This window comes from Typha latifolia, chromosome 9 (genome assembly GCF_019914945.1).
Source record: "Typha latifolia isolate L0001 chromosome 9, TyphaL0001v2, whole genome shotgun sequence".
Lineage (NCBI taxonomy): Eukaryota > Viridiplantae > Streptophyta > Magnoliopsida > Poales > Typhaceae > Typha > Typha latifolia.
The window spans coordinates 9,366,308-9,387,437 of record NC_133094.1 but is presented as its reverse complement, the minus strand read 5'-3'; the positions used below and the strand labels follow the sequence as shown (position 1 = coordinate 9,387,437).

The 21,130-nt window shown below is 36.6% G+C and overlaps 1 protein-coding gene across 1 annotated transcript; it reads left to right on the top strand.

Moving 5' to 3' along the window:
- The first annotated feature begins 9,342 nt into the window (after positions 1-9,342).
- LOC140794575 (probable xyloglucan glycosyltransferase 6) lies at positions 9,343-21,130 on the top strand. Its single transcript, XM_073146656.1, has 5 exons — positions 9,343-10,088; positions 18,827-19,135; positions 19,431-19,721; positions 19,812-19,925; positions 20,054-21,130. Exons 1-5 carry the CDS (start codon positions 9,399-9,401, stop codon positions 20,690-20,692), a joined length of 2,043 nt encoding a protein of 680 aa, XP_073002757.1. The 5' UTR covers positions 9,343-9,398; the 3' UTR covers positions 20,693-21,130.

The following is a 21,130-nucleotide window of genomic DNA, read 5'->3' as shown; positions in this document are numbered from 1 at the left end:
TCGCATCACATGTGGCTATCGCCAAACGGAACTTATGAATCATATGATTTTCGTGCTAGCTATTGTTTAATCATATAGGTGTTATTTTCTCTTCTAATTACCACACTAGGTGTATCTTTTTATATACCCTAAAATTAGCTGAAATAGATTCATTTGTGTCATTTTACCTTCTTATAATTATATTTAAACTAAAACCGTTAAGCACAGTTTATATATATTATTAGAGCGCCAAAGAATGAAGGTTATGCATCGATCGGTGGTGGTTCTCCTCTTTGCCGAATAATTGATTCAGAAGTAAACTTTGTTTATTTTAGTTTAATGTTTGCGAGTAGGTGTTATTAGTTTGAGTAGTCCCATGGCAAAGAATGATTGTTGATTTATAACTTCTTCTTTTTTTCCTATAAATTTCTGGAATTATTTAAAAGAAGTACATCTATCTGCTTAGAACTCCAATTTGTAAGTACTCTTGGTTCCTTTGCATTTACTTGGTAAATATAGCAGTAGAAGTAACATCTGACCTAGTTTCACTTGCCATTGCAATAGTAAAACCATTGCTTAAATTCTGGTTATAAGCAAATGAACAATAAAAATACTTTCTTTTTTAGTCATAGCTGCTAAGGAAGACAGTAACAATTGATATCTGAGTTTTAAAAACTTCAGCAAGCCATACATACTATGACATATATTCAAGGTTCATAACCAGCAACCAGGCCTACAGTTGAAGCAAAAGCTTTCTAGAGGAACAATACTCATAACCAGAACACAGAAGTCAGTATTTTAATAGTTAGTTAGCTGAAAAGGATATACAAACTATAAGTATGTTCTAAAGTCACATATCAGTACTTCATCATGACATTACCTAGATTAAACAACATAATGTAGGACAAACTTTTTAATCATAGATTTTAAAAGAAACATAACTAAACTCAAAGAATCTAACAACCAGAGTGTTGGAATCTACCAACAGAAAACTCGGTATATCAAAACTCTCTAAAATATTCATTGCCAATGAAAAGGGATGATTATAAGCTTTTATATAAGCAAAATATCAAACTAACCATGATGCTCTAATATAAGCAAAAAATTAAAAAAAAAAGCTTAATAAGTAAAAATAATAAAAATAGTCCTATAAAATTAGTTAAAACTCTCATTAAGCCAGAAAGCCACAAATGCAGTTCTCTTGCGCCAGTGAGAGTAAAAACACCACAAGCTCTATCAATGAAAAATGATAACTATAGAGCATAAAAGCACAAGGTGGTAAAAGCAGAACAATCCAACTTAACTCAGCTACAACAAACCTATATAAGTAAAACAAAAAGATATTCAACTTATAAACTCACAAGTTTCAGGATAAAGCTGTTAGAGATGCACATTTGATATACATATTTAGAGGAGGAGAAGAGAAAGAAAAAGGAAGAAACAGACATACCTTTCTCACTAAGAATATGTCATTAGATTATCTGTCAAGAAATGTTTTGGTAAAAAGCTTAATCAACTGTTTGTATACACAATTCCAATTTGGAGAATTACTAGCTTTATGTTCTTAATTGTCTTCCTTTTACTACCTTGTTCTATTGATTATTTATGTCTGAGAAATATAATTTGCAACTACCAATAAATCGCATTCGGCATAATTCCAGCGAACTTAGAACTTGAAGCATAGATAAATAGTTCGGTTGGATCACAAAGAGAATTATTTATTATTTTCTGATTCAACAATATCATAAGTTATATGATAGGTTACGGAACAATCCCTTCAAGATTTGAATTGATTACACGAAGCAGTCCACACAACTAAGGGAAAATATTCACCAAATATTCTCCCGTAGTCAGAAAATTACGAAATCAAGGTTGATCGATCCGTAATTTCCTAATCTACGTTTTTTGTGTTATGCCCTTCGCATATTCAAACTACAACTGGGACTAGAACATGATAGAGTGAGGATAATAGTGGTGGTGACGGGTGGAGTGGATGTTAGGGTTATGAATGATAATGGAGATGAGGGTAGATGGTTGATGTAGTTTTAAGGGATAAGGACGAAGGGGAAGAAGTGGCCGAGATCCCAAGGAGGAGGGAAGATTCGACAAACGAGGGAGATTAGAAGATAGATGAGACATTGCCAACGATAGAGGTGGCTGGTTGGTGAAGAGGGAGGAGGGAGATTAGGGTAAAGAGACTAGAGAGAGGATAAAGGAGGATAGAAACTAATATTCATTCATCCTCTAATTTTAGCTGTCATCCACACCTTTATAGAGGCTAGCAAATAAGCCAAAATAATAATTATTAACCCTAATGCTAGTGGACTCCCGCCAATCGCGTTCGAATGGGATCGACCGCGTTCAAACGCACAAAAGACGTTCTCTGTGGATGTGAACTGATGCAGGCATTCGCATGCGAGCGTTCAAACGCGTCTGACCGTATTTGAACGCACATTTCGCATTCTATATTTTTGCGAACTGATGCAAGCGTTCGAATGCACACCCTCTTTCGCGTTTGAATGCGACCTACAAAAAAATTATTTTAATAAAAATAAATAACTAATACAATAAGAAAAAAAAACTCTAACAAGGTGTATCATTATATAAGCAAGACAGAGTGAATTACGAAGAATGCATAATATCATTATAGAGGAAGCCAATACTGAAAATGTAAAGCTTACTAATAAAATATCATCTTCCACCTAAATATATTTTAAAAAAAACCCAATCAACTCTAGTAGAGTTATTAGGTATCCTTCTTTATAACCAAGGAGGTCATGCAATCGACTCCAACCCTAAATAATTATTATGATTTAGTGGCTTAGCTCAATGGCTCGGTTCGGTTAATTGCTCAGCAATGTAATTGTCTTAGAGGAGCAGCGCGACGACTTGGAGATGATCTCAATGGAGTTTAGTTCGGAGCAATTGTTCAGCGATGCACATGATTTAAAGTTTATACTATACAGCTTACTATACTGACTAAAGCTTGACAGGGCATAAGTGCCTCTATATCTAGGGAGGGTTAACCCTTTGTCCAGCTCATATCTAGTCTTCGGACTCATAAATGATAAAAAAATTAATGAAAATATCATCATAAACAATTATGTCCCTTGACATTTTTGGACCAATTGAAAACACTATACTAAGTGAGCAACATATATCAGTATCAATGTACTAATCGAATAGAATAGAGTAGAATATTTTCCTTAGATGAGATCGACCTACTCCAATTTTCCAATAAGAATAATAATAGAGACCACTTTGGGTACCATGTGTTATTTGCACATAAATGAAAAATGAAAGCAATAACCATATAGGCAAATCAAATTAATGTGAGTCTATTTTATTTATAAGCAGACTCTAGGGCTCCTCTTTTTATTTTCATTTTCCCATATAAAACCAATATATTATAATCAAAACACTCTAAATCTAGCGGTCTCAAATGAGTTTGTTGGCTGATAAACCTCTTAACTTTGCTCATTCCTACTTTGTTTCAACTGAAGCACAAAATTTGAGGACTACTTATGAGAACCACATGAGGACTATTTGTTCCTTTGTCTTACAATGGACTCTCTCCCACAACATGTAGAGTCAATCAGTATCTCGACTCATTGCTTCTTGATCAAACCCTCTACCCGTAAGGTTTGGGGTGTGCTCCTTCTCGTCTCCTCTTAGGAACATGATCGTCGTAGATTGTTTTTTGCACTTATAGCCTGGAGAGAACTTTTCGTCGCAGTAGAAGCACAACCCCTTAGCCCTCCTTTCCTCGATCTATGTTAGGGTGAGCCGTAGGGAGAAGCTCCTCTATTACCTTTGACATCGATGAGAGAAGCGCTACTTGGTAGGGGCTTCCCCACTTGCGACCAAGAGGGAGGACCAAAACCAGCATCACTCGATGTAGTCAGTTAGGATCCTCTCCAATCCATAGGGGTCCATGTCACCTTGGAGCTTCTTCCTAGCTCCTTGACCTTTTCCTCTATCATGGCTATTGTAGAAAAGGCCTCCAATAATGTCCTAGGCTGTAGGCTTTGACCTCCATTTGTATGTCAGAGTTGAGTCCATTAATGAAGGTGCTGCAGACGGCTAAGTCTGACCCGGTAAGCAATTGCAAATCCTCTCGAACTCCTTTTGATAAGCTCGAATCATGGTCCATTGAGTCAACTTAGTCAAGATTGCTTAGAAGTCTTCATACTTAGTTGGACAGAATCAGGGAACAAAGACATGCAATTCACGAAAACAAGCCATTTGGAAGGGCTCAAGTCGGAACAAGACAATTTAAGTTCCCCAAGTTCATGAGAGGCAATCCACTAGACTGGCTCTATCGAGCGGATCAATTCTTTGCCTATCAAGGGACCCTAAACCACCAAACGATCCTAATAGCCTTATTCCATTTGGAAGATATCACAATTAGATGGTTCCAAGCAGCACAATAGACTCAACTATTTTAGTCTTAGGACGAGTTCGCGCCCACCATATGTTTCCCGCATGGATCCCTTTTGCCACGTGGAGGAGGGCCCACCGTGGCATCGGCTCCATGACCCATTAGTGTGGACCATTGCCTACCTTAGCCGTAGGTGGCTTAGGCTAATTTTTAGCTATGGGTCGCTCAAGCCATAGTCTTAGTGCAAACGGTTCATGCCAGGGTCTACCCTAGGGCATCCTCCTCTTCGACCAGTTTAGTGCTCATCAATTAGGGAGCTGCGACATGCGTCATTGAGCATAGTTCTGTCACACACCTCTCTATTTTGTGTCTGTGGCATCTGTTCATCATAGAATTTGTGAATAATGGATGTCATCTCTGCCATAGATGCATGTATTGACAACAAGGTCTACACACCTTCGGTTGGGTAGTAGGCGGAGGTGGAGTCAATAGTTCTAGTGGTAAGTAGCTGGTCTTTATTGCCTCACCAATTACTGTTAGAGGATCCCTAGTCGTAGAAGTCTCCTCAGTCAATCTTGTCTCCATCCCACGTGTGGTTGTCATCTTGTTCAAGGATAGTAGTGGCTCTGATACCAAATTATTACAGACTGATTAGAGTCGATCGGCAACAAGAGAGTCTAGGCTTCGATTAGGTGAATGATGGTAAATGAAGAGAATGGAAGGTGATGGATCTCAATTGTAGGAGGGAAGATGGCGGTGGTGATGATGGAAGAAGAAGATGGAGTATGGTGGAGAAAGAAGATAGAGTACGATGAAGAAAGAGAGTAGATGGATGGTGGTAGTAGAGAAGAGAGATTAATATACTTCTACTCATGGATTATCTTATTCTAATTCCTAAAATAAAATTAAAGCTAAAATAATTTCTTAATACTTGGATGATTATATAAAAAAGCCCAACCTCTCATATATATATATATATATATATATAGCAGATGTAATGAGTCCTACAAGGACTAGCCCTAAAGGCTGACATGACTTGAATTAAGATTTACCTTAAAGACTTAAATAACTTAATTAGACTTATCTTAAAGACTTACATGACTTAACTCGACTTGTCTTAAGGGCTTACATGACTTAATTAAACTTGTCTTAATAGCTTATATAACTTAACTAGACTTACCTTAAGGGTTTACATCATGAATTAATTAAAGAATAAATAGAGTCAATCAAATCAGACTAAGATCACACCATAAATAAATAAAAAACTAAATACAATTAAATTGCAAAAGTCATAGATAATTACACTTTGATGAAAATGTCTCGAATATCCATTCCGTAAATTATTTTATTTTAAAAAATAAAATATGAGTGTCGTGAATTTTCTTTTCAGAAAATTTTACGCACACTACAGCTTTTAATAAATTGCTATAAATAGTTATAAGATTTTTCTTATATTATTTCAATCTTGGAACTAATAAACTATGTAGGATCATGTACTTGGGTTAAAAGAAAATTATATGGAAATAAATTTTAACTTTACTCTTCCTTTCTCTCGATCATGTGAAACTGACCACGATCACGATCATAATTCGAAACTTTCTTCGGAGAAAGGATGCTCTCTGCAAGGTGGTGCCTTTGCCTCTGTCTCTATTCAATCAATTAGATCAGCCTTTTTAGTCAAAATAATAAAATGAATTTTTATTTTTTTTCGTAAGAAGTATTGAATAAAAGAAGTAAAAGAATAAAAACGTCTCCATTTTTTATTTTAAATATTTTTCTTTTGAGTTCCGAGGTCCAGCCTACTATTATTGTCAGAATTTTTCTTTATATTAAATGACATTCACATATAGATAGGTTGAAAAGATTAAATACATTTGAATTCGTTGTATTTATGTCCAAAATTATTTTATCTCATGTATAATTTTTTGTACTAAACTAGTCCATATACTTCTGATTAAAATTTATGCATGTATGGAGAAAATTAATAATTCAGTTTAACCCCTTGTGGTTTAATACCTTAAAAAAGAGATTAACTTTTGTACATGTGATCCTTGTAATTTGCTACTTATTCAAACTTGTTATCTATTTTACTTTAATCTATAAGCCTAAGAGTTGGAAATCGAGAAATTTCTTAGACAAAAATAAAACTACTAGAAGCGATCATATAGACACCACTTCACTATTATTCTCCTTAGAAGTTAAAAAAAAAACGTTATGATGTGTTCCGACCTGATCGAATTATTTCATATGGGACATTAGGTTCGCTGGGTCGAACCTGATTATCATCGGGCCTTTAATTTCAGCACTAGTAGCCTCAGTCAACACTCCTTCATATCGTTCAAACGCCCTAGCCCAAGAGTGCAGAATTTGAAGTTTAGAGGGAGCGTTCAAATGCCCGACGCCAAGGTCATCTCGTGTTAGGGTTAATTTGAATATTTCTAAATATCTAGTTAGTCTCTAAAATTGTGGAGAGCAGCCATTAGGAGTTTATTAAAAATAATTGTCATTTTTTTTACCTTCTTCCACCTCTAGACTCCTCCTCTACCCTCTCGATCCTCTTCCTCTCTCGATCTCTTAATCTAGATTGTCACCCTCTCCAAGATCATTGCCCTCCCTCCCTCCTCAATCATACCTCCCTAGACCTGTCAGGACGGCCTCTCCTCCCTCCTCTTTCCGTCTCAATCCTAGCTCCACCATTTTCTCCATTATCACCACAACCCATCCATCCGTTGTTATCATCATCTTCACCACCTATCCACCAATATAACCCACCTAGGAACATAATATGCTACTATTTGTTGCATTAGTGGGCATATAAGAAAATCTACTGTGGCATTTATCTTAGTTTTTAGTAGTATTCATCAACTATCAATATAGTTTGATTTTCTAGCAGTGAGAGATAGTGCATTTAGAAAGTAATAAATAACAAATGATATATGTTACGAACCGGTTTGATCCGATCCGTAACGGTTCTAAACCAGTTTAAAAATGTGACTTTCGAAGAAGATTCCGGATCTAGCTGTTGGATCTTGCTAAAGTTTTGATATGTTGTCGCTCCTGAAGAGAGCTTTGCAACGAATCCAATATCGTAGAAGGTTTGGATGGCTAGATCTTGAGATATCTACCGAACAGTGACCGAAGATCGGATAGATCATAGCTTGTTAGTTCTTCAATGGCTAGATAGGTGCTAGGAGAGCTCTTTTAATATGAAGGGAGAGAAGTTACTGTAGAAGAGGAGGATTATGAGAGCCGACCACACTAATAGTTTAGATGGCCGATGAGAGAAAATTTTAGGAGGTGGAGAAAGAATAAGATAAGAACATGGGGCTGTTTTAGCCACATACCGATCATACACATAGCTCTTGCGCTAATATTTACCCAATGGAAATGCACCCAAGTAGGGAACGGTACATGCAAAACCAATGCAACGGTTGCTTTGCGCATGTTATGTTGTTGGGAAGTGAAGGAAATGAAGTAGGTATTTTCAAAAAAAATTCATTGTAAGATTGCAATAAGTGAATCAAAAAGTGACTTTTCTAACTTTCCCTAAATCATTGGACTTCCCTATTTACTTCTATTTTTGGCCCAATTCACTTCCTCTCCATTCATTGCATGTAAAGTATCGACCACTAAGTTCTTACAAAACTTTATATCTCAATCCAAATTATTTTATTTCAAGTTTTTTTCCCTTTATGTATACCCTTTTAAAATATGTTATTTACATGTATACCCCTCTAAAATTGACATCTATGTTTATCTCTTATAATATCCACAGTTTTTGCATGGAAATCTTTTAAGAACTTTTTCCTGGATCCCCCCTCAAACCTAACTTACTATTAATATTTCATTAATTTGACTATGAAAAGAAAAAGATACCCTTATTCTTGTTTTTTATATATTCTTCTCAGTTAATAATATTTATGTCTTTTTATATTTTAAGTACAAAAGATTTTGTTTATAGTTGTCAAAAAAGTATCCTAAAGTGTATCCATAAAAAAAAAATATGGCTTTTAAATGATATACACACAAATATAAAATTTAAAAGGTAAAAGATTCTTAGGTTGTAGTAATGGCAAGATTAAACTTTTAAAACTAAATGTGTTTATTTTTTTATACTAAACGCATATCTTTTTATAATAGAATGCACATAATTTACATAAGAGATACGGACAAAAACTCTTAAAAATTTTCTTTTAACAAATGTTAAAAAAAAGGTCATTTTAATCATTTTGCATTTATTTATATGAAGATCATCTTTATTTGCATTACCATTGGAACACAGTTAAATTTCCACTTCTCTGAATGAAAAAATAAAAAATAAAAAATAGTTTGTATAATAATTAGATTGTTGTACAAATTATTCATGTTTGGATTGCAGCCCACCAAGTCGGACGTGTTGGCCTAACACCTCTCCAAACAAACATTCTTATTGGAGGCGGAAATGGTTCTAAAAATAAAAATAAAAAATAAAAAATAAAAACAAAAAATAATAAAAATAAAAAATAAAAAATAAAAACAAAAAATGGTTCATGGATTAGGGAAATGTGTCCATTTCTGCCCGAGCGGAGATTGGCTAAAATTCCTGCCTGTAGGAATTTCCCTCACTTACCGTACTCTCAACCATTCGTTGCCTGCCAGATAAAAGTCGAATATTTTTCAACAGATTCGAGCCAATCATGAGCGGCGACGTGTCCAGTTTGCATACGATCCTTTACCCTCTTCAAATATGTCTGACGCCATCAAAGCCTATGAACCCAAGATCCGGTGTCCTTACGTCCACTCTCCGTCTGCCACGTCAGCTCTTCCCATCTCTTTTCTTAGTATCCTAAAAATGCCCCCCTTAAAACATTGTTATAACGTAGAATTTCCAGGGATAATTGTGTAATAAATGAGTGCGGGTATATATTTAAAGAAGAAATTTACAATTATACCCTTCCTCCCTCCCTCTTGACCACCTCCACGAGGAAGAGAGAGAAGAGAGATCGAAGCGCGAGCAGGAGAGAGAGAGAGAGAGAGAGAGAGAGAGAAGGAGATCTCGATGCCTCCTCCTCGTCCCCCCAACCACGACTTCCAAGACTGGTGGAACCGCGAGCGCGACCGCCTCCTCTCCCCACCGTACTCCGGCTGCGGCGCCGCCGCCGTTCCCGCCGTTGCTGCTGCTGCTGACGATCCCCCCTCCTCGTCCTCCTCCCCCGTCCACCCCCACCGCCGCCGCCGCCACCTCCTCCGCGTCATCCTCCTCCGACTCCACCGCACAGCCTCCCTCCTCTCCTCCCTCCCCCTCCTCCTCCTCTCCCTCCTCTCCACCGCCGTCCGCCGCCTCTCCTCCGCTCCTCTCTCGCCGGAACCCTCCCCCCGCCTATACCGTATCATCCGCCTCTTCCTCTTCCTTGCAGTCGTCCTCCTCATCCTCGAACTCGCCGCCTACTCCCGCGGCTGGCACTTCTCCCCACCCACCTACGCCTCCTCCGCCCATGCTCTCGAGCTCCTCTACGCTCAGTGGCTCTTCGTCCGCGCCAATTACCTTGCGCCACCTCTCCAGGCCATGGCAAATGTGTGCATAGCGCTCTTCTTGGTCCAGTCGGTGGATCGGCTGGTGCTCATGGTTGGATGTATCTACATCAGGGCGAAGGGGATCCGGCCTGTGGCGAAGGCGAGCGATGTGGAGGAAGGGGAGGAGGAGTACCCGATGGTGCTGCTCCAGATCCCCATGTGCAACGAAAGAGAGGTAAGCAGATGTAGGTCCTCTCCTGTTCCTGATGCCCTGCTTTTGCTAGGATTGATAAATTTTTGCTGATTTGGGTAGGAAAGATGAGATCTTTATCTATATAACTTACATTTCTCTTGAAGCATGATCTGGGACAGCTTAGTGCGAACACATTCAGTTAAAGTCGACACAATTAACTCTATTCTTGCCAAACAGACTTTGTTAACTCTATGTGATTCCCCCTTTTCTTGCTTTATTCTGCAACTAGATCCCATCTCATGAAAAATTAGTTCTAGTTAGGATTTGTGATGGTTCTATATCATAGTCTACTTTCAGTTTCATTTATGTAGTTGTCTAAGAGCACTACAATTGCATAACTTGTAAAGCTAGAAAAACTAAACTATTATGCAGAACAACCATCGGTTCTCTATTAAATGCACATATAAAAGAAAGGGTAAACACCAGAAAGTTGCAATCCGAACTTAGTAGTGAAATAAACATATTTAAGTCACATAGCATTCCCAGGATACAAGGTCTGCATAAATAAAGAATTCTCTGATGGTTGGACTTATGGCTGTATCTATCTCTTGCCTCATTTAAGTCATAGCAGTGCTTATCATGTAACTTTTGTCCTTATTTCCCATCGACCATTTAAATGCACAACTTTTAAGTCCGTCTTTGTTGGCTATTCTTGTAAAGAGAAGATACACAATTGTTGTTTCCATTGAACAAGAGATCTTTGTATACTTTTTAAAACCTTAATTTAGGCCAAACTTATATTTCGTGAAATGATAATATTACTCTGCAATGCATCCTTTCTTGCTAGACATTTTAAATGCTTTGTCGTCAAAATGTTTAAAAATATATTTCACATCTGATGTGAAAAGCAGATATTTCTTCAAACTTCTCTGACATTTATTTTTTTTTTATCTTGGTTTACAATAATCCTATTGCTTTCACAAAAATCATAGCTACCCACCTGTCTCAAATCATGAGCAATCCTTTTTTTTTCTCTTCTTTTTGACATCTTTGAAATTTTCTTGTCCCATGTTTCTAGTGTGTTTCTTTTTCCATTTTCACTTTTTTCTCCTCCTCATGACTAGAGCATGGCCAGAATAAAGAGAGAATGATACATTCTAGTCGCGTGTTCTCTTTGAAATTTCCATTTTTATCTAATACACTTGCTGATCGTTTCATGTGCTCAATGGAGTATCAGGCTATCAGTCCTGTGACAATGTAGGAAGACTAAAAGCTAGATCTGTAGCTGAAACAGGTTATTATAATATATGAATTGCAAGTAATGGCTTGAAATGTCGTCTGAAACCGAGGCATTTTACTGAAACATTTTGCGTTTCAGTCCTATTCGATCTAAAACTAGCCCGCAAAACTAGCTTCCAACCGAAACATTCGTAATACAACATTTTTTTTTGTTTTAAATTAAAAGCTAGATTTGACTTGAATCCAACTTGTACCTAACTCAATATCAATCTCATTACTTAAATGCTATTAAATTTTGTGTGATACATTGAAAAATACGATAAAGAAGACTATTATCAAAAGAAGTTAGAAACCGATACAACGAAACTAAAATCAAAACCTATTGATACTGAGCAAAATGTTTAATTTTTGTAATCAAGCCAAAACCAAAACCGAAACTGAAATTTCGAACTATGATTGCAACATAACTCCATTGGTAGAATCAGTGTTTTAAGTTTATCCCTGAATTTAACGTTTATGAGTTATTCTTTAACTTGAATTATCTGCTTCTAGTACTTCTTTTCAACATGGGTGGCCTTTTTTATCATGTAAATTTTCCACTTATGCATCTTTTGATTTATGGAAGTTCCATGGGGAAATTTCTGGCCATGATGTACAATGACTTTAGAGTATTGTACTTTCAGGCTTCCAAGTAGTAATTTTGTATCTTAATGTATTGTAAGATAGTGGCTCAAAGATTTCATTTTAACTAGTGTAGGATATCTACATATTATATTGGTGGGACATCTCCACTTGCATTTATAGTTTCAAGGTTTCAAGGCTTTTATGTGATAAACCACTGCTTCATGGGAGACTGTAACGGGCACAAGATCATAACTCAGAATACTGAGAACATTAGTAAGTTGGTATGAGGCAACAACAACAACAAAGCCTTTAATTCCAACTTTTTGGTGTTGACTTTATGTATCCTTCTATAATTCGGTCTGAGAGTTTTGAGACTGATTATAGAAAATTCAACTGGAATTTTTTAGACTGATTAAAGAAAATTCAACTGGAATTTTTTTTTATAGAAATACTTTATAGTTAGCAGAAAAAGAAGAAGTGATTTTTCTACATTAGATAGGACGGATTGTTCAATGTGAAGGGAGAATTAAGGGGATACTAAAGCATGATAAATGCAATAAAGTTCTTGTTCTCTGTAGTGTCTAGTTATTATTTCTCCTTAAATTAAAGCCGAGGTTCTAACCTACAGTTAACAGCTGTAAGACAACCTGAATTACATGATGTGAAAATAATTTGAAGCTGATCTAGCTTGCATGAAGATATTGAGATGTGTAATTGTGCACTAGAAAAGGACAGGTAATGGTTATTAATCGACTAAGTCAAGGTTCCATCTCGGAATGAAATACTGAACGTTAAGAATTCCATTTTCAAATGCAACCTTAGTATGTTAAGAAAATATTTGGAGGGTGCTCTAGTAATTATGTTGTGTTTGGAAGTAGAATTCCTAGGATACTTTCTCCCAACTTGCTCCTTTCATTTTCAAAGGTCAACGATAACATTGGACTAAGGAATTGGAAAAAAAATTCCTGTTACATGCATCAAATGTTTCATTTTATCCTATAAAATAGTTCCACCCATTTGGTGGAACTATTTATCCTAGGATAAAGGAACAAAACACCTTTTTACTTTTTCAAAATGCCAACTTTGCACATATATTACTCTTCTGAGAAAGGAGCTCTTTTGGAACAACTAATGGGCAAGCATGTAGCATTCTCTTGAGAGCATTACTGCTATCTCCTTTGTTGCACTGTAGCAGTCTGCATTCCTGCTTAAAGTCCATGGTTTCAGAACATAGTTCATAGACCAAATTATTGTAAATTATTTTGGTGGTATAAGGCACAACAAATGAGATTGAGAAGCATGACAATAGGTCTTTTACCCACCTATACTTTGTGATTTATGAGTTATGGGTGGGGCCCACCTAATCGATGTTTTTAATCAGATCAGTCCCTTTAGCTAGAGCCATTAGATCCTCAAATTAGTTCTCTTTAACTGCAGATTTTGCAAAACCTTTTGGTTGATACTTTCTTAAATAGACAAGTAGAAGAAGAGACATGGACATGTCCAAAATTTCACTCAGAGAAGGTAGAACAGAGCAAAGCAGTAGTTATGATAGGATAATATATGTTTTCTGCTTATAGTTAATAGTATAATGGGAATGTCCAGATTATCTTGAACAAGTCCTTTATTCTATGAATTTCCTGCACCACTCTGACTCAGAGTTCCTAATTTTGTAAGTAACAGAAATAGGAAAGCCTCAAAATGATAAGAAGGTAAAGTTTCAAATGGTGAAGTGGGTGCTAGAGAGGGTAAGGTTGGTTAGGAATGAGTTCAACTAAGGAGACTCAGATGTTTCTCACTCTCCCTTATTGATTTTACTCCAAGATATTATAGTAAATTGGTATGGAGATGTGTAATGATGATTTGAGGTCATGGTAAGGAAAACTCACACAAGTTAGTTGACAATTTGAATAAAGTGAGAGGAAGGATGTGGATGAGAGCCCATGTGGGAGTGAAGAAGAATGTAAATCTAGGTCTGTTGTCTGAAGATGGTTCCTAGTCATGCAGACCCTTTTAAATCTGCTTTTTTTTTCAGAAGCACGAACTGCGATATTTTCTATATAACTAGGTATTTATATTTGTCAATTTGACTGAATAATCTCTATGCTCTCTTCTTCCTCCTTTAGAAAGGACTCATGTCCCTTAATTACGACCTAATTAATTGATCTTACTTACTAAAGCACCTCCAAACAAGCAAGGTAATAGCAATAGTTTCCTTCCCAAAGCTATACAACAGATTTTGTAATATATACAACTAATTGATATCGGTGGCTGCCCATAAGGTAGAAACCCTAGAGAGATGAGTTGGCGGCGTTTGAGTTGGCAGTGCACACGCCTACCACACTGATAGCCCCCCTTAAACTGATGTTGGTCGATCAAGAAGCATCAATTTGCCAACAAGAAACTGATGGTGCTGCCGGATTATGGCCCTGGGGAACACATCTGCTATTTGAAGATTTGTGAAAATGTGGGAGAGAAAATACTCAAGTATCGACAGCTTTCTAAATAGAATAATAATTCACCACAATATGATTGGTACACTCATGAGATAGCCCTGCCGACATTGCACAATACTCTGACTCAATTAAAGATTTGGAAACACCATCTTGCTTCTTACTTTTCCAAGAGATTAAAGAATTTCAAAGAAATATGCACCAACTAGTGGCAGAAGGACAAGTATCAGGACATCCTGCCCAATCGGCATCACTAAATGCAACAGGACGAAGAGGAGAACTAGCAAGAAAGAACAAGCTATGATGCGAAGAACCTTGAGACATCAAATGATACGATGAACCATAGTTCGAAGGATCACGAAGCTGATCCCAATCCCTCAATTGATCGGGATCGGGTGGGATCGGTCGATCCCAATCTGGATTTCCTCCTCTCTTTCTCCCTTTCACTATTACTCTTTTTCCCTCCCTACGATAATAGTTATTGCTTCTCCATGCAGAAATTCAGCTCTAGTAAACTCCACCGACGTAGATCCAATTCCAGCTACTTCAATTATATCAATTTTTTATTTTATTTATTTTTCTCTCTCTTCTCTTATTTCTTCATTGCAGTTTTTTTTCTTCTCTCCTTCACTATGACAGAATTTTTTATTTCTTTTTCTTTTCATTTCTTTCACTCTCTCCTCCTTTTTCATTGCAATAGTTATGAGTAAGTTTTTTTTAGTTTTTAGATTTCATATATGAGTAATTATTATTTTCTTATTTTTGTTAGTTTATAAAAAAAATTAGAAATTTTCATGTATTTTTAAATAATGTTTAGAATTTTATGCAATTAAAAATAGTCTGATCTAATCCTAGCAGCCGATATATATTGTTTTTTGGGAGAACCAGTCTCCATCCCAATTCCGATTTTTTGAACCTTGCGATGATCAACTGCCAAATGAAGATGTTGAGGAGACTACATGAATTGACTAACTTGTTGGACAACAAATGAGATATCAGGCCGTGTAATCATGAGGTAATTTAAGCTGCCAACCAACTGCTGAAATAATGTAAGATCAGAACCGTACTTAACATTCACTTCTATAGGAGTATCCATAAAGGAAGAGTCCTGCAGACCAACTAAGGCAATCAAGTCATATGTGTGTTTGTGTTGATGTAAGAAGACACTTGATGGATTAGTATGAACTTCCAATCCTAAGAAGTATTGAAGAGGACCAAGATCTTTCATATGAAAAGAATCATAAAGGTTGTGCTTAAGGTGAGTAATTAGCAAAGAATCAATCTTGGTAATAACAATATCATCGACATAGACAAGAAGGACCACACTAGAGGATGTCTTTCAAAGAAATAAAGAAGAGTCATATTGGCTTTGCACATAAGAGAAACGAACAAAGTAGATCGAAATTTCTCTGGGAAGCTGTTTCAATCCATACAGAGTCTGCTTCAACTTACACACGACTGAAGTAGATGAAGGAGATAAGCCAGATAGAGGTGTCATGTAAATATCCTCCTAGAGTTCACTATGACAAATGGCATTTTTGACATCCATTTAATAAAGTAGCCAACCTTATGAGGCAGCAATCACTATAACTACAGGCACGATAGTTATTTTGGCTACAGGAGCAAATGTTTTCTCATAGTCCACCTCATACTCCTGTCAATTATCAAGAGCAACCAAACATGCCTTATAGCGATCCATGTACCCATTTGGACGAAGTCTAACTAAATAGACCCATTTACACCCAATAAGCTTAACATTAGTTGGACAAAGAACAATGTCTCTTGTGTGATTCTCTTAAGGGGTTTGAAGTTCATCCTACATAGCTTTTTGCCTACACTCATGCTTAATTTACATGTGAGTAACATGTGGGAATGGAAATAGTGGACAAGGTCACAGTAAGGAGGTACAAGAGAAACCATACCGAGCAGGAGGATGTGAAATGTAGTCAGATCGTCTAAGAGGAGGTGAAATAGGAGCAAATACCATATTAGACTCAGCAAGGTGCGCAGTAAGTTGACATCGTTCATACACAAATCTAGGCTTAAACCACTAAAGAAGAGAGATCAGATTATCAAAACTAGAAAGAATAGGAACGACATGAGAGGATGCAATATGACAAGAAAGAAATACTGGTTCTCAAAGAAAACAACATTACAAGAAATATGAAGTTTGTTAAAACATGGATCGTAGAAAGCAAAACCTTTTTGAGACACTATAACCCATAAAGGCGCAATAAATAGTAGAGAGAGTTTATGACGTTCATGAGGGGGCAAGTGAACGAAACAAACACATCTAAAAGTATGCAAATTATGATAACTAGGATGTTGTTTGTGCAGACAAAAATATGGAGAGCAAGGTTTAACACTTGAGAGGGCAGTTTATTGATTAAATAAACTATAGGAGATAAAACCTCAACCCAAAATTTAGATGGAATAAAATATTTAAGTAATAATTTCCGAAAAACATCTAGAAGATGATTCTTCCTTACAACAAGATTGTTTTGCTATGGCATATAAGGTCAAGAACATTAGGAAATAGTACCTTTATGGCGTGAAAAACCATGAAACTCATTAGACATATTCCCCACTATTATCATATCGCAAGATCTTAATATTAGTGGAGAATTGAGTCTCAACATATGCCAAAAGGACTTGAAAATAGCAAAGACCTCAAATTCAGAATGAAAAGATTTACCCAGGTATGCGAATTGTAATAATCAATGAACGTCACAAAAATACAAAATACTTCCCCAAACATCACTATGAATAATATCAAAACACTTCTCTACACAATTATTTGTATCCGTTTAGTTAGGATGTGGTTTTAAATTTTACTATCTATTCAATATCCATATTTGAATTTATATCCGCACCAAAAATATGGATCTAGATATGAATTGAGTACTATCCGATCTGTTTTCACACCTAAGTCTCTTGCTTAAAGGATGCTTGCATGAATATGTTGTTTTTCCTTTGGTAACTCTCTAAAGCAAATATTGAGAGATGAAGGAGGATCACATTCATTAGATTGAAGCGACTAGCCTCAAATTCAGACCTCGATTTCATCAAAACTTGACCTCTCTTGCTATCTCCATGTACAACCTGAACAGCCAAGAGAGATGCAGATAATACCTTAGCATATACAATATTTGAACATTTTCCCCATAAATTCTGAAATCTAGAAAAGTAATCTTGAAAAAAGAGATTGCCCCGTGTATAGCTAGTAATCTCATACTCCAACTGAAAAAGACTTGTTGTACTGTCCTGATTATATACTTCTTTTCAGTTATTCCCACATAGATTTGGCAGTCTTATAGGGCCGCATATTAAGAAGTGGGTCAATAGACCCCAATATCCATGTCATTGCTTGTGCATCTTTGACCTTCCATTGAGCTAACTTTTTAGGATCAGTAGGAGCAGAATCACTACCATCCACATGAACCCACAATTTCTTTCCAATTACAAATAATTGGAACTGAATTTCCCAGGTACTTTCTGGCAAAACGGATGGAGATCTCCCAAAACCAAAGAAGCAACAGCCACCCAAAATGCTAAATAGCACCAGGAACCTGTCAACAACGAGCCAGAGAACTAAAGGACTGCGGAACTGAAACTCACAGAAAAATTCAGAAAACAGGGAAAGCACAGAGAGGCTCTGATATTATGTCAATTTAACTGAACAATCTCTATGCTCTCTTCTTCCTCTTTTAGAAAGGACTCACATCCCATAATTACAATTTATTAACTAATTTTATTAATTAAAGCACTTCCAAACAAGGAAGGTAATCACAATAGTTTCCTTCTCAAAGCTATACAACAAATATGGTGATATATACAATTAATTTATATTGGTGGTTGCATCAAAGATTGCTAGTACAAGGTAGAACTCCTAGAGAGATGAGTTGGAGCCTACATGCCTATCACACTGACAATTTTATTGATCAATTACTTCAGCTTGCAATAATATTCTATATGTGACTGTCCTTCAGAACTTCCAGTCTTCTTCTTTTAGAGTAGATTGCTAATTTATATTGTAGTTGTAACAAAAGATTATTAGAAGATACAACTTATCTAAGCACAAAAAGAACTGGTTGAAATTGATAACTATTTTACCATAAATATATAATGAAAGTTGCAGATGGATATTGCATTTGACGTTCTTATTATCTATAATAAGATGTCTTACTATCATTGTCTTTCAGTTGATCGGTTCTTGTTCAACACTCGTTCACCACAATATATTTTTTGATTTTATTTTTGTAAAGAACTTTAGAAGAATTTCTATGTTGTAACTTCCTTCCAAAAATAGGCTGGGGAGATTTATTTATTATGGTCTGTTATGAAGTACTGGTACATTTCTTATCCTGTCCATAAAGATGTTCATTAACATCTGGTTTCATGAAATCTGTTTGTTATGTTCTTAATGTCTTTGGTACTGAATGTTTTTCAATGTCAATGCACCAGGTCTACCAACAGTCTATTGCAGCAGTTTGCATCCAGGACTGGCCAAGGGATAGAATGCTAGTTCAAGTTTTGGATGATTCTGATGATATGGATGTGCAGCTTCTTATAAAGGCAGAGGTGCTGAAATGGCAACAAAAGGGTGTCCGCATCTTGTATCGCCACCGACTTATCCGCACAGGCTATAAAGCAGGGAATCTGAAGTCTGCTATGAGCTGTGATTATGTGAAGGATTATGAATTTGTTGCAATCTTTGATGCTGATTTTCAGCCGACACCTGATTTCTTGAAAAGGACGATCCCTCATTTTAAGGTAGCTCGTTTATTTGGTCACTGCTGTTAATCTACCCCTAGGCATCAGCACTCTTGTGCAGTCTATTCCATTAAGCAAGTTTGGCTATTATGTTACTACATCTATTATTTTCCAGGCAAGATATGAATAATTTCAGCGAGTCAATTGTTAAAACTTAAAATAACTCGTTAAAGTTTAAACTATCAATAACTTTTCGTTTATGTTTCACATTCATCTAAATAGATTGCAGAGTATTTATAGTGACGGAGAGAACTTATTGTGATCCTTCCTAATATGCAATACTTTCAATTTTCAGGGGAATGATGATTTGGCATTGGTACAAACTAGATGGGCTTTTGTCAACAAGGATGAAAACCTCCTCACAAGGCTGCAAAACATAAACTTGTCATTCCATTTTGAGGTAGAACAGCAGGTGAATGGTATATTTATTAATTTCTTTGGTTTCAACGGTACAGCTGGGGTATGGAGGATAAAGGCACTCGAAGAGTCTGGTGGCTGGTTGGAGAGAACAACTGTAGAAGATATGGATATTGCTGTCCGTGCTCATCTTTGTGGATGGAAGTTCATATATCTTAATGACGTAAAGGTCTGGTATATGTTACCATACATTCAGTAACTAATTATCCTAGCCATCCATGTAAGATGACTAAATCCTTTTTTGTATCTTCATGTTCAGTGTCTGTGTGAGCTTCCTGAATCCTATGAGGCCTACAAGAAACAGCAGCACCGATGGCATTCAGGTCCGATGCAGCTATTCCGTTTATGCTTCCTTGACATTCTTCGGTCGAAGGTGGACTTTCCATACTCGTCAAGTACATGAATAAAGTGTTGCGGTCATCTGCTTAAACATTTTGTACAAGTAGTAAGTGTGAATATGCATTTACGCTCATGACAAATTATTCTCTTTTGTGGTTTTAGGTGAATATCTTCAAGAAGGCCAATTTGATATTTCTTTTCTTCCTCTTACGAAAGCTGATCCTTCCGTTCTATTCTTTTACTCTGTTCTGCATCATCCTCCCATTAACTATGTTTCTACCAGAAGCTCAATTGCCAGCTTGGGTTGTCTGCTATGTTCCTGGTATCATGTCTCTCGTGAACATCCTTCCAGCGCCAAAGTCATTTCCATTTATAGTCCCGTATCTTCTTTTCGAGAATACAATGTCAGTCACCAAATTTAACGCCATGATCTCTGGATTATTCAAATTCGGAAGTTCATATGAATGGATAGTGACTAAGAAGTTGGGAAGGTCATCAGAAGCTGATTTGGTTTCCTTTGCTGGAAAGGATGCTGCACCCCAACTTGAGAGCAAAGGCCTTCACAGAGCCTCCTCTGAATCAGGCCTCGCTGAGTTGAACAAGCTGGAGATGACTAAGAAAGCTGGAAAGATCAAGAGAAATCGTCTCTACAGGAAGGAGCTTGCACTCGCTTTCATTCTATTAACTGCATCTGCAAGAAGCCTATTGACTGCTCAAGGGATTCATTTCTACTTCTTACTGTTTCAAGGTATAACTTTCCTTGTCGTTGGGCTTGATTTGATTGGAGAGCAGGTTAGCTGAGCTTTATAAATCATCTGCAAGTTATGTTCAGAAGGCTTCAGAAGATACCAATCCACCCAGACTCGGTATATGGTTACTGCGCTACAGGCGGCAGCAGTATGATATGATAATCACCTTGACAGAAAGAAGAGATTTCATTATCCTTTGCTTTCAGCCGTCTACTCATTAAATATGGATGATTATTATTAAGAAAACAAGTGACCATTGATTTGAATAATCTGTGCTTGGATGTGGAATATTCTTTGGCAGCCCACGACATCAGAGGCGGCAAAATTCATTATATTTATTCTTTCTCGTGTTGTATGTTGTGTATTCATAGATAGATTTTTGTTCTTCTTTAAATACACTATTTTTTTTTCCTTTTTTTCGAGAATCAGTGTTGTATTTGAATAGTTATCTGATTAAAAAACTCATTGCTCTTGTGAGGGGCTGTAGTTA